The sequence below is a fragment of the Annulohypoxylon maeteangense genome, assembly GCF_022496945.1.
Source record: "Annulohypoxylon maeteangense strain CBS 123835 unplaced genomic scaffold GGS22scaffold_36, whole genome shotgun sequence".
Lineage (NCBI taxonomy): Eukaryota > Fungi > Ascomycota > Sordariomycetes > Xylariales > Hypoxylaceae > Annulohypoxylon > Annulohypoxylon maeteangense.
In genome coordinates, this window is record NW_025953283.1 from 4476 (window position 1) to 17706 (window position 13231).

Consider the following 13231-nt stretch of genomic DNA (forward strand, 5'->3'; position numbering starts at 1 on the left):
ATGTTCACTATGCTCAAACTGGCAGACTGGATGCTGCAGCTTACAGCTACGTACCTAAATAGGTAGGCGCTAAGCAGACTATTCCAGGTTCCTGCATTGGCTTGCAGGATGGATCAATTGACCCTCACCCATCCATTTGTACCCCGCGAATGGCGCGTACCTACATAGAGATTCGTAGATGTATGGATGTACAATCCTTCGAAAATGGTAGGTCGTTGCAGGCTACTGATAGGCATATGCATCTCGGTAACCAATAGCCACCCTTGACCGAAGTTCGTAATGTCGTCGACTCGTCACTACTTTCTCGTTTGCTCCTCAATTAACAATGTGTACCATGTACGGACTGGCGGACAATGCAACTTGGAATTATTGGTGAATATACTTCGTACAATAGGATACTTCGTACACAATGGATATTAGGTATTTTTAGAGTTTCTGGCTCTGTTCCCACCCTTTCTTTCCTTTCTTGTTCGATGGGGACAAAGGGGGGAAGGGGGGGGAACTCGTGTTTCTCAATCGTTTATTGGACTAGAGTATCTCGGTACACGTATAATTATGCACTAAGAAGAAGCTAAGAAAATAATCGATAAGATAATGGCAATTTATCCAGCACCTCCCTGGTAACCTCGTACGCGACCCTCCACTCAACCATCAACTCTACCCTCCTGCCCTCCTTTTTTTTCTTCTTCTATTCAGTACATCCATACTATGTACATCCATACTACATGCATTGTTACGAAGTGGTTGGAGATTGCCCACTTCTAACCTCCTATTAGTTGCTTGGATTGCTTGGTTGCCACCTTGGCCTGGCTTGGATCTTGCATTGATAAAAAATATCCTGGTCGCTCAAAAGGTCTAAAACCTGTTTAACCTTTCTTTGCTTCTGGTTTTTCTAATTCTATTCTTCATCCTTTCTCTCGCTTTTCAGACAAATAGTCAATCCAATAAGAGTCACTGGGTAGACTCTCAACGAAAGCAACCTTTCTTACATTCGCTCATAAATATCATAAATCGTCGTGTCGTGCTGGTGCTGTATCGTGATACAGCTAGCTATTAGCTGCATTCTACCTGCATCAAAAGTTGTCGGGAGTCTCTCGTCCGAACCGCCAGAATTAGAATATCATAAACGGACTATTCCGCATACTCCTTTCCCCTGGATCTACAACGTACGCGTCTAGCCAGATCCGATTCTCCACCACGATCCACCGGCTTTACAGCTAGCTCACTATCCCAAGACGCCAACAGCTCCAGGTTCGAGACGGATAGTCACTTAAACCCTAAAGCTCCCTATAGAACTGGCAATCTAACATTATCTGCTTCCCCAACAATTCCCAGCCGACCGAAATTTATTTTTATTCGTTTGAATTGCATATTTTATCTTTTGGTGGCAGGACTTCCATATAACATTGTGTCGCCTATCCCATACAGACGACTATTCGATCGAGGAATTCCCTAGAGAAACAGCATCAATATGAATTTCACCAAAAAGTTTGACCGCGCCTTCCAATGGGCCGGCGAGAAGATGGGCCATGAGGCCAAGACGAGCCAGTCTGACGAATTCAGAAGTCTAGAGACGGAGATGGCTTTACGACACGATGGTATGATACTATCACCAATGACTATCACCCACAAATTCCTAACTCGTATATTCGTGTAGGCTACGAGCGTCTACAGAAATCTATGAACACCTACGTTAAATCGCTTTCTCGTCGGGGTGAGACCTACGAAGACAAGGAGAAGGGTCTACCTGTTAGCTATCTGGGCCGGACGATGATAGCCCATGGAGAGGATTTCGAACCAGAGTCCGAATTTGGCAATTGTTTAATTGGTAAGCGTATTCTAAAGAGAAAATAGTGAACAGCCGCTAACCCGGTAATTGCAATATAGCAATGGGTAGAGCCAACGAACGCGTTGCTGGCATTCAGGAAACATACATTGCGCACGCTACATCTTACTGGCTAGAAGGTTTGGAACGATCATTAGCTATGATGAAAGAATATCAAGTTTGTCACCCTTGACTGGTAGATGGAAACGTTCCAGGCTAATGTGAGGATTATTTAGTCCGCTCGCAAGAAGCTCGAGAGTCGAAGACTCACATATGACTCGAGCATGATCAAGATGCAAAAAGCTAAAAAGGAGGATTTTAAATTGGAAGATGAACTTCGAACTGCGAAAGCTAAATATGAAGAGTCGTCTGAAGATGTGCTTCGACGCATGCAAGATATTAAGGAGGCAGAGGCAGACTCTGTTCGCGATCTTACGAGTTTTCTAGATTGTGAGCTAGATTACTACGAACGTTGTGCCGAAGAGCTCCGACGTGTGAAGCAAGAATGGGTAGCTGGCCAGGGTCAATCAAACGGCTCTCGTCCCTCCGACCCCGGTGCCTCCCGTCGATTACCAACGAGGAGTAGAAGCAACACAGCCCACTCTTTCTCGGGACGGAATGATCGCACCGAACAATGGGCCAGCCGACAGGATATTTCCGAACAGGACGAACTTACTGCTGAGCCTGTGCGTATGCCTATACGCTCAAGCCCCTATCGTGGCAACGGGTCAACGACGCCTGAGGTACCATTAAGGCCAACTATCAGCCGTACTTCTACTCATAGCGGAGCCTTCGAAGGCCCATCTTCGAGGCAATCATCGTACCGTGAGCCTCCACCGCTACCTGAAACGATACGTAAAACTCAAGTTGCGCCGCCTCCCAATGTTGGATCTCTTCGCAATAATCTACGTCCAGTAAACAGAATTCAGACGAACCAGAATCTGAGTCCCGATGCCTATGCGGATGATTACGATACAGCGACCAGCAGCGGAAGCCCCGAGTATGACCGTAGCGAAAGCCCAGCAACGAGCTATGGCAGTCTAAGCCGCAGTGCTAGTAATAACGGCTTACGCGCAGCGGCAACGGTACCAGCCACAAAGAAGGCCCCTCCACCACCTCCACCAAGCAGAGCTAAGAAGCCGCCACCACCAGTTCCCGCGAGACGGGAATTGGGATACTGAGATTGCGACACAGTAATATTTTAATATGTCGCATTACGTTTAAAATGACAAGGCACTTAGGCCTTTATCGTGGGTATACAAATAGACGTGGGAGGGTACATCGCGTGTAATTGCATAATCCGGGTGGGTTTCGTTGTCGAGGGAAACAAGCTACATTCTCGTGTCGGATCGATAGGTAATCTGGCTGCGTGGGCGTTGGGCGCATTTGTATGTTCATAGAGCACGTCGTGAACGTCTGTTTTAAGACGATTGGACGAGGGAAGATATCGGACTGGCTCCTTTGTTTTACTTTTGCTCCGTGTTTGTTGTAATTTGATGTGACTGGATCCGACATCAATGTCAATTTTATCTGTTGGTGATGTTTTGATCGGCTATTTACATGTTCCACTGCATTGGTACCTACCTGGGTATTGATATTAAATATACCTATTGTACGACATGTTGTATAGCGGTTTGGTAGAGTTAGGCTCAACGACATCTTATTAAAAAGAACATCATCAACGATACCAACTATAGATCTCTATCAAAACATGTGTTTTATTTGTCTTTTTGGACCAGGCAATGCGATCTATTAAGCACCTAGGCACAGAGTATTTATCGCCTACCTAGGTAGGTACCTAGCCTAAAGTAAGTATGTACTTGGGCATTCACTGTCAAGAAACCCATTTCACACCAAATTTACCTAGCCTCCTTCCTCACGGCCTTATATCTGTATAATCTCACGCCAGCAGTGCGATATGTTTTAACTCACTATCTTAAGTCAGCATATCCCTCTCCAAGTATCAACATCGAGAAAGACAAGACCACCCACGGAGAAAGGGAAGGGAAAGGCTGTAACTTACTTCTGCACCTGCTGCCCAACCTTCATAGCCTCATACTCGACCTCCTCGCCCTCGTCCCTCCCCAAATCGAAATTCTTTGCACGCACGGCCTTCGCCTGAACTGCTAGCGCGGGGATAGGCGCGAGGTCGTAATCGCTGCTAAGATGCCAGAAGAAAGTACTGCTGATGCGTACTAACGGCCTGTCGGGAAAATTGTCGCGGCGCGCGGCGACGGTCTCGAGCGTCGCGTCGTTGACCACGACTTCGTGGTACCCGGCCTTGACGAGCCCGCCTGTTAGGTGCTCGAACTGCTTGCCGGCTTGCACGAGTAGGTAGCTCCCGGCTTGCCCTGGTGTGGGCCGTGGGATGCTGACGGCGATGCGGCGGCCTGTGTTGCGCGCCCAGATGTGCAGGCCTGGGTATCGCGAGCGCCCATGGATGGTGAGGAAGTTGAGGTCCGTGTGGAAGCCCGCGAGGATGGTGTCTTTGGCACCATATTTTTCGAGGTCGGAGGCCGTTGGGGCGAGGAGGTGGGGGCTAGGTGCGGTCGGTGTGAGTTTTGTCGAATGGGGGTGGTCAGGGGCTTAGGGAGCTGCATGAAAAAAAAGCATATGTGGACAGGACTAAAACTTACCCGTATCGCCCAGCATCGGTGAAGGTTGAGGCAGGAAGTCCCATACCGACTGAAGCCATTTCTGCAAGTCCTGAGACACTTTCGAATTCATGTCGGGTCAGCTACGTCACTTTTTACTGCCGCTCGTTTTCGGATTAAGATGACTATGAGCAAGCGATAATTACTCACGCGCTCTTCATGCTCTTTCCCCATGTCTCCATGATCGGCGTCCACCTTTCCCTGATGTTCGAGGTTTCTGGTATCACATTCTCTGCATTCAACCCCGGAAATTGTGTGGCATATGGTGTCGGCTCGCCCATCTTCCAGAAGAAGCGGCACTTGGGATCTGGCTGGTGACCACCGATATCAAGGGGTCTTTCGGTAGACGCCAACCGCTCGATGACACGTAGGCACGGTTCATCAACCGCGCACTTCGGTTTCTCCGTGTTTTCCAAGGTGACACCAACCTGGTAGCCGAGTTCGGGTCGCTCATCATGCTTCAGCGTCTCATCCGGCTGCGCAAAATAGTCTTCGAGCAAGTCAAGGAACACCTCGTTATCCGACTCCGACACCCGCGAGTCGTGAAGTACCAGCGCCCCGTACGTGATTAACGCATAGGCAGCACGTCGACTTTCCTCTTGGACAGCAGTGCTAGAGAGAGGGTTGTTGAGGTAAATATCTAGGTCGATGACGGGGAGGTCCATCGATGGTTCCTCTGCCGCTACGAGCTCGGCCATTTGCGGGATTCTGTGCTGTGAGTTTTCACTTTTATCTCCGATTGAGAATATCTTATCTAGGCGAGCTAAAAAGACGTCGATTCTAATACTTAACAAGAGCTAGAGGTTGAACATATCAAAGATAGTGTTGTCTTTAGGTTTTATATCACATGGCGAAGTAGCATCAGCTGAGGTTCTTATCGTTCGTTCATGCCTACTTACTAACTGGATGGAGCATGCGGACCAATTGGAATAAACTGATTTGTTACTACCGGTTCTTGGGCAAAGATTTGTACCTGCCCCTTTAGCTGGAAATCGCCGGGTATAGCCGGTTTCCGTTACTGGTCATATCCTCTGATAATGGAGACTCTTGAACAAAAACATCACAATTGCAACCTCCTTAAACTCTTTTTATTTTATTTTTTCTATAAATTGCTTTCTGACTTTTCTCGAGAACCAGAACCTTCATAGATCTCATAGCGTGGATAAAGATCTACAAGGCACTAGTGATAAAAGATCATGGCGAAGCCTTACCCACATCGGCTATGCATGTAAAGATATAGAGAATACTGACCAACTCTATCACATGTTGCTAATCTTTCCTAACTAATACGGTTGATTAGGTAGGTACCTATAGCCAAGGATAAATTTTCGTTTCTACAAAAGACTTATCTTGGTTAATCACGAAGATACTAAGACGCCAATTGGATTACAACGGGGTAGAAAAAGAATACTGAGGGAAGTTGGGCCAATGCACATAGAGAAAATAGATCCTACATCAGTTACCTACGATTTCACTGTAAGAAATAGACTTCCAGATAATATCACCAAGAATAAAACGAACGGTATATTGAAGCTCTGAATAATCTCTGTTGGTTTTAATCGTAGAACAATTTGCAAAATTACCAGAGCTTCATCCTCTTGTAGTGAAGAAGTTGACAGTATGAGATTGGAAGGTCGGCTGGCTTTGAGCCTCAGTCTACTTTCCAGTCATGGCAAGGTGACAGGATCGCCAATTTCATACCGGTAGATTCGATACCTTGCATGTTAGTCTTGGGAATTTAGTAGGCATCATCTTACGCGATACTCAATTAAGGAAACGTAAATTCGGTTATTCAACTGGTCCTTCCCATTTTGAAGACTAGGTAGGTAATACATATCTCAAGACTACAGCAACGCCCAGTACCGAACTGAGTTCTAGAACACCCCACGGGGTCCACACGCCCCACCGTTGCTTATTTCTCGCCTGGAACACGCGAGCGGAGCGCTCTCCACTTACTCTTACTCATTTCTCATTCATCTCTATCATGCGTATAAACTCCAATTGATTACCTGATAATCGACGAAGATGCCATTTTCAAGAACCAGGACGGGCTGCTTTACTTGTAGGGAAGATGGATATAAGTGCGACGAACAAAAGCCGTTCTGCGGGAGATGTACTCGACTTAGCAAGACGTGCAAAGGTTACGGAGTACGGCTCAAATGGCAAACTCCCCAAAGCACTCCGAAGTCAAAGGCTTCTAAAAGTAAACGACAGCAGAGAAATCGTTCTAATGATAAGACCATAACGGCACCTCTCGCACCTCTCGCACCTCTCACTCCTCTTACACCTACTACACCCTCCATGCCTTTTAGTGAGTCTCAGAGTCCAATCATAAAACTCGACCCATCTTGCATTGTTCCGAACGATGTAAGCCCGATAAATCGATACCTCCTTAATCATTGGTCGACGACATTATCCACGATGGTGTCCATGGTATCGGCCCCTAAGAATCCGTTTCTTATCCACCTCACCCCAATGATCTCTCACTCGACAGCCCTTCGCTCTGTCTTGTGCTCTATAGCTGCTAGCCACTTGGCTATATTGCGACATGAGGATTCACTCCAAACATTGGCTACTCGCTACCGGCTCGTCGGCGTGTCTTCGCTGCGACGAACCATCCAGACTGATAATCCGGAGTTATCACTCGCTACCATCCTAATGTTACAGGTATCCGACCGACTCTTCACTATGGATTCAGGAGTCGACCACTTATCTGGAGCGAAGGCAATTATCAATCAAGGCGACCTCGTCGTGCGCAATAGTTCCAGTGCCTCCTTTCTCCTCAGCTTATGTTCTTATCACGATATTCTAGCCTCCGTCTCCCGAGGCAAGAGCCCGGTCTTTGAATTTGATGGGAAGTTTCCCATGGAAGGAATGGAATCCATGAACGAACTTACTTCTGTGCTACAACTTGTTGGCCAGATCAGCAGGATGCGCGATCAAGAGAATGATGACCTCGACGCACGGGGTCGCGAGATTGAGGAAATCCTTAATGCTCTTGATAAGTCTGATGACGCGATAGGGGATGTCGGGCACACTGTACAGGCGTATAAACATGCTGCATTCATATATCTCTACCGAGTTTGGCACAACCAAGGTGCACCTCATCCTCGCGCGTTAAAACATGCCAAGAGCTGCCTTGACCACCTCAGCATCGTCCCAGTCACCTCATCGCTCGTGTCAGCTCAGGTTTGGCCGCTCTGGACTGCTGGCTGCGAATCTATCGATAGTGACCAGCGCAAATTCGTGCGAGATAGAGTCGAGGCGATGTATGAAGCCCGCCATCTGCCTTCGTTGCGACGGATTGAGCAAGACATCGAAGAGGTCTGGAAAATCAAGGACGAGCAGCGAAACTTGATCGGAGTTGACAACGTGGATTGCATCAAAGTCATATTGCGCAATCGGCAAAGGGAGGCTGACCTTACTTAATGACCGCGCTTTACAATTCTAGAAGAAGGGCATTTCCCTACACAAGTTTCTTAGGCTTTATTCCGAGAACGATAGGGTCCACGCGCCGACGCCTGTTCCACAATGCTCTGGTTGCAAGGAAAGGCCCCAGATCAGTTGTCTAGGTACCTAGTAGTACACTACGTGGAAAGTTTTCATAAGCTGCCGGATAACATTTTTGGCTTTATCTTATTAACTTCTGCCGAGGAAATGTCACTGATATTGACAATACAGCGTATCTGTCACGCACACTGAGTTACGGACTATAACAGTTTATACCTCTTGCAGATATTTTGCGAATTCCTTTGTTGGTTTCGCAATATATTGCTGTATGATTCAAGACACGTCGAAGGCAGTAAGAATGTAAGTGTGCTTGTAAATTTATTCATATGTGCACACCGGCCTAACTGTCGTAAGCTCAATTTTCTCCTCTTGTTACCCATGATGATATGTTCAGCTTCATGGGATGGTGGACGGTCCTCCTTTCTGTCTTCGGGGGCATTTCGGGGACATTTTCGCGTTCAACAGGTTACCTGGGCAATCTGATGCTCCTCTTCTCCGACCTGCCAACTTCTAGTCACGCCATAGGACCTGGTCGATTCTGGGGGATAGTGCCGTGCTAAAGTCATCATAGTTACATCGGCCTGCCGCAAATCCTAAATGCAATTGTAGTGCCATTTAATAAAGTCATATACCATGCCTTTACGGCCTTAGCTTCGATCCTGGCTACTCGGAAGCTACGGTAATCAAATTCCAGCGACCAAACTAAATGCAGACCAAATGCAGACCACATGCAGACCACATGCATAGAGCATTTCAATCCCTCCGAGTTTTTGATACATACGTGCTCTATCTAAATTTGATCGAATAAGAGCGGAATAGCTATTGTCGAATGATACGGCGAAGGCGCGGCAAAGGTATTGGCCCGGCGCAGAACCGGGTTATCTATAGTAGAACTCCTGAATCGCGTCGAATGATTCATTTAAAGAATTGCCATCTGTCTGGAAAACTTAACTGTTGAGATAAATTCTAGGGTTACTTTGCATCATGACTACCATGAGCACGGATGTGAAAGCGCGGAGAAAGCCTCGAAAATATGACATCTTGCTTCTTGGTGCCACAGGCTACACCGGGTCATTGACTGCAGAACATATTGTCCGACACCTCCCGGCGGATCTGAAATGGGCAATTGCCGGGAGATCGAAGTCTAAACTGGAGGTCCTTGCTAGGAAACTCAAGGATCTAGAACCTGAGCGCCTGCAGCCAGGTGAGTAGCCATTATGCGTTGTACTCGACGATATTTGCCACACCAGGCTAGCTAACTGGGGATGGATCTTTAGAAATTGAGGCGATCTCATTTGACGACGGCGGGCAACTCGATTCGGTCGTTAAAAATAGCAAGGTATGCATCAGTGTAGTCCTGTACTGGAGGGTTGGGGAAGCGGTCGTGAAGTCTTGCGTCGAAAATGGCACGGACTATATTGATGTGTAAGTCGGCCCGCGTACGAATACGTCGAACCTCAAACCAGCTAACCCTTTTTCGTTAGGGCAGGAGACATACCACTACTTCATACATTTGTCGAGCAGTATCATGATGCAGCGGTAAATGCTGGGGTCGCCGTGAGTGCTAGTCATCCTTTCACTATAGTATCTATTCATGTTACTGATCTGCACAAATACCAGCTTATCCATCTCTGTGGAGTCTTCACTGGACCCCATGATCTTCTCACATGGACCATTGTCAGAGAATTGGCTCGGAAAACATCGCGAAAGACGAAGGAGGTGATCCTATCTGTTACAGAGTTGAGGTAAGCATCGTACTTTGCATTCTTTTTATATCCATGGATCCTAGCGCATGCTCACCGGCATCCATGAATTAGACTTTCCCCAAGCGGCGGCACTGCTGATTCGTTGATGGCTGAGAGTACCTACGAACCCCGAGCTATTGAGCAAGCTAGGCAGCCCTGGGTATTGTCACCTGTCGAGGGGGTGCCAGCCTCGGATTCAACAGATTTCCTAGGCTTGCGCCGAGACCCAGTGCTTGGCTTACTATCGGCATCGTCATTCAGTGCCGCCGAAAATCGAGCTTTGGTACATAGGACGTGGGGTCTACTCAAGGGAACCAACCAGGAGTACGGTCTACGCTTCCAGTATAACGAGTACAACAAGGTATCGTCTACTGCGGCTGGAGTATTTAGCATGTTAACCACTGCATTCCTCAATTCCATTACGAAATTCGATACCTTGAAGCGAATCGCAAGATTGTTCCTCCCTACCCCTGGCGATGGACCCGATGTTGAGAAGGAACGGCATTCGCGAGTGAAGTTTGAAGCTGTGGCTATCGCGGAGTCTGCCGACGATGGGGAAGCCCCTCGCGCATACGCAAGTTTTTCGTATCCATCAGGCGGATACTTTACTACCGCACTTTTTCTAGCTCAGGGGGCCGCATCGTTACTTTATACTAGGAATTTAGAAAGCCAAGTCGTTGGTGGTTGCCTCACCCCAGCTTTCCTAGGGGATGATCTCCTAGACAGGATCCAAGCTGCGGGCGCAACGTTTCACGTAAATTTAGTCTGAGGATACGTACAGTTAATTCTTCAATTGCAGATCATAAACTACCTAGTAGGGGAGAAGTATTCGAATATCTATAGCTCCTTATTTGGCAGATTTCTGACTCATTTTACTCTCGACCTTCGCGATGGCGGCTACCAGTTCATCTGGCATACTAAGAAAAGGACTATGCCCAGCCTTCAAATTTACGGTGATGGGATCAGGTCCTAAAAATTGTGTTGCCATCTCCCGTTGGACCTGCATAGGCAACGCCTTGTCGTCGTCGCAGAAGATATACGCACAAGGAACGCCTTCGGCCCAAGGCTCATAGTTTGAAACCCCACCAAATAAAGCTGCGGATGTGGACGAGACTTCTTTAGCCCATTTCAGCCCGCTCTCTTCGTCTAGGTCGTTGTATAGAGCGTCTGGCAGTTTATCCTCGTGTAAGAAGATCTGTTCACCCTGTAAGGTAATTATTAGCTGCGAAATTGGACGTACGAGATAGAGTGTGATATACGTACTTGCATATCCATCCAAGGCAGAGGAGGACCGCCTGGCCGCTGGGCCAATGACTTGCCCTTCGAAATCATGAACGCCGAGAGAAAAATAACGCCACTGACGTTATCGAAACCCACTGTCGCATTACTACCAGAAACCCCACCCGAAGAGTGACACAAGATGATGACTTTTCTACCAGCGTCTCTGAACTTAGCGAGGACGGACTGTATGGCGGCGACGTCTTCTGGTAATCCGGGAAGAGGTGTCGCAGTGCTTCCTATGGAGGGCAGCTTGACATGCTTAGCAGGATAGCCTGCTGCATGAAGTTTCTCCAGAATTACATCGTACGCGCTGGCATTCATCCATGAGCCTTGAGCGATAACAATGGCCGGCTTCTGAGACATGTCTACCTAGGTAGGTACAATATGGAAGAGTTGAATGAACTTGTGTTGGGCATTACTTGGTTGCTGGATGGGGTCGATTATTTAGGCCTCAAGTTCGATATATGGAGGAGATAGAATCTGACTACCTAGGTATTATATTATACCTAGGTACTATCTACATTTGCCTGCCTACATACATCCTGCCTACCTACCCAGTATCTACTAGGTACGTGATATCAGGCTATGTAATTTTTGGTAAGCAGTGTACCATTGCTAGCGATTGGTTTACTAATACTTATGACTAACGTGTATTAATCCTACCTACCTAGAAGGTAGGTAGTAATTATTCAACGCTGTGAAACCAGAATTACCAATGGATATCGCCCGGACTTTATCACCTTAACCCCATCGAGGTTCTATCATCGACTGTAATATCTCAGCCCTATACTCAAAATCAACCGAAGCCTTGAGTTCAGCTCGTATCCACATCTCGTATCCGGGTAAGCATTCTCGGGACAGCCCCCTGAGCCGAATATTAACTCCGCCTAGGCCACTAACTATACCAAGTCGGGGTCAGAGCCAAGAGTAAAAAGCGGTCGAAGCAGCGAGGCCGAGGGCGACGGCCGCCGACCCGCGAACCGTCGATCCCGACGACGGAGATTCGCTTCCTTGCTCGACTGTCTTGGCTCGGACGCACGATAGCTGGACCGTAGGCGAGGATCCGTCGGGAGCTTTCGCGCGCGTGTTCCAGCCCCATAGCGTCAGGACTGGCCAGGCTTGTCGCGTAGCATTGCTCCATGCCGTCTTGTCTCCTGCGTCGTGGCTTGATGAGGCCGTAACGTATATTTCCGTTCCATTCGCGGAGGTAAGCGGGAATTCTGACATCGCGTAAATATGTTTTTGTCTTGTTTTGAATGGGGAAATGAATTGGGAAATGCTAGGCACTAACGTTGGACTTCGAAATTAGCTGTATTGACGGAACCGCCGCAGCTCGATGGCGTCGACGGCGGGGTCCCGTAGCAGTCCGTATTTCCGGGAAACTTGTCGGCATAAGCCTTCTGCAGATCGGTAATACACTGAGACGAGAGATAGCCACAAGTGCCATTGTCTGTCGTCGACGCATCCTCTTGCGGTCCGTTGGGTATCACGGCCACACATATCTTCCACGTGGTCTCGTCGACTGCGGATTGGTTCGCGAAAGCAGATTGGATGCTCTCGGGTCCCTTAAGAAATATACTGGTCCCGGTAAATGTCTTCCCGGTGGCGTTGCTGGAATCGATGGTTTGGGAGTCTGGCAAGTCGCTGCTAACATTCACCGACAGAGTCCATCCGTCAACTTTCTGGCTTGGCCACTTTTGCGATATGTCGAACCCAGTGACCGAGTAGGACCCGGTTGCGTTTGGCGAAGCGAGATTCCGTTCCCAGGTCGGCCTGTCGAACTGCACGGCGTTACCGGTGACCAACGTCCCGCCTCCAGGCCACCCTACGAGGGCCGTAGCCCCGGCGAAAAGGTCAAATACACAGAACGCGTTCGTAACTCTAGATAACATACGCATTATCCCTGACGATATCCCCTTTCGTGTGGGGTATGTTTATGAAAGGTCTCTCGGGACTTTATATTTTGCGGAGACGGAGACGGACTGATGACCTATATACTAGGTAGGTAGGTAGGTAGGTACCTAGTAGACAGAGGGAAAGTTTGGAGATTCCTACTTTGAATTAAGTGGATAATACGAGCCCGTAGTCACGACGTAGCACGATGACGCATCCTGATCTCTAAAATATGTGCATCTTGGATCCGCCTTCGGGTGGTGCCTGTGATTAATATCCTTGCTGTTATGATCATCCCTCATGACCGCCGACTCCAAAGCATT

General features: G+C 48.0%; 6 protein-coding genes across 6 annotated transcripts; 3 read left to right on the forward strand and 3 right to left on the reverse strand.

Moving 5' to 3' along the window:
- Positions 1 to 1165: 1165 nt before the first annotated feature.
- Positions 1166 to 3038, forward strand: GGS22DRAFT_102583 (BAR-domain-containing protein). Its single transcript, XM_047957722.1, has 4 exons — positions 1166 to 1598; positions 1658 to 1828; positions 1888 to 2003; positions 2062 to 3038. Exons 1-4 carry the CDS (start codon positions 1472 to 1474, stop codon positions 3004 to 3006), a joined length of 1359 nt encoding a protein of 452 aa, XP_047813710.1. The 5' UTR covers positions 1166 to 1471; the 3' UTR covers positions 3007 to 3038.
- Positions 3039 to 3421: 383 nt separating this feature from the next.
- On the reverse strand, positions 3422 to 5350 carry GGS22DRAFT_176409 (Clavaminate synthase-like protein). Its single transcript, XM_047963407.1, has 4 exons — positions 4630 to 5350; positions 4462 to 4539; positions 3849 to 4364; positions 3422 to 3756 (listed from the first exon to the last, which is right to left on the reverse strand). The coding sequence occupies exons 1-4, from the start codon at positions 5175 to 5177 to the stop codon at positions 3726 to 3728; spliced, it is 1173 nt and encodes a 390-aa protein (XP_047813711.1). The 5' UTR covers positions 5178 to 5350; the 3' UTR covers positions 3422 to 3725.
- A 1090-nt stretch (positions 5351 to 6440) lies between these two features.
- GGS22DRAFT_102608 (fungal-specific transcription factor domain-containing protein) lies at positions 6441 to 8115 on the forward strand. The gene has a single exon (XM_047957723.1). It carries the CDS (start codon positions 6505 to 6507, stop codon positions 7906 to 7908), a length of 1404 nt encoding a protein of 467 aa, XP_047813712.1. The 5' UTR covers positions 6441 to 6504; the 3' UTR covers positions 7909 to 8115.
- A 646-nt stretch (positions 8116 to 8761) lies between these two features.
- GGS22DRAFT_102610 (Saccharopine dehydrogenase-domain-containing protein) lies at positions 8762 to 10517 on the forward strand. Its single transcript, XM_047957724.1, has 5 exons — positions 8762 to 9193; positions 9267 to 9414; positions 9474 to 9546; positions 9610 to 9734; positions 9807 to 10517. Exons 1-5 carry the CDS (start codon positions 8974 to 8976, stop codon positions 10501 to 10503), a joined length of 1263 nt encoding a protein of 420 aa, XP_047813713.1. The 5' UTR covers positions 8762 to 8973; the 3' UTR covers positions 10504 to 10517.
- Positions 10518 to 10570: 53 nt separating this feature from the next.
- Positions 10571 to 11449, reverse strand: GGS22DRAFT_176414 (alpha/beta-hydrolase). Its single transcript, XM_047963408.1, has 2 exons — positions 10998 to 11449; positions 10571 to 10938 (listed from the first exon to the last, which is right to left on the reverse strand). Exons 1-2 carry the CDS (start codon positions 11376 to 11378, stop codon positions 10582 to 10584), a joined length of 738 nt encoding a protein of 245 aa, XP_047813714.1. The 5' UTR covers positions 11379 to 11449; the 3' UTR covers positions 10571 to 10581.
- GGS22DRAFT_176416 (uncharacterized protein) lies at positions 11450 to 13227 on the reverse strand. The gene is made up of 2 exons (XM_047963409.1): positions 12307 to 13227; positions 11450 to 12235 (listed from the first exon to the last, which is right to left on the reverse strand). Exons 1-2 carry the CDS (start codon positions 12911 to 12913, stop codon positions 11931 to 11933), a joined length of 912 nt encoding a protein of 303 aa, XP_047813715.1. The 5' UTR covers positions 12914 to 13227; the 3' UTR covers positions 11450 to 11930.
- Between the last annotated feature and the right edge of the window lie 4 nt (positions 13228 to 13231).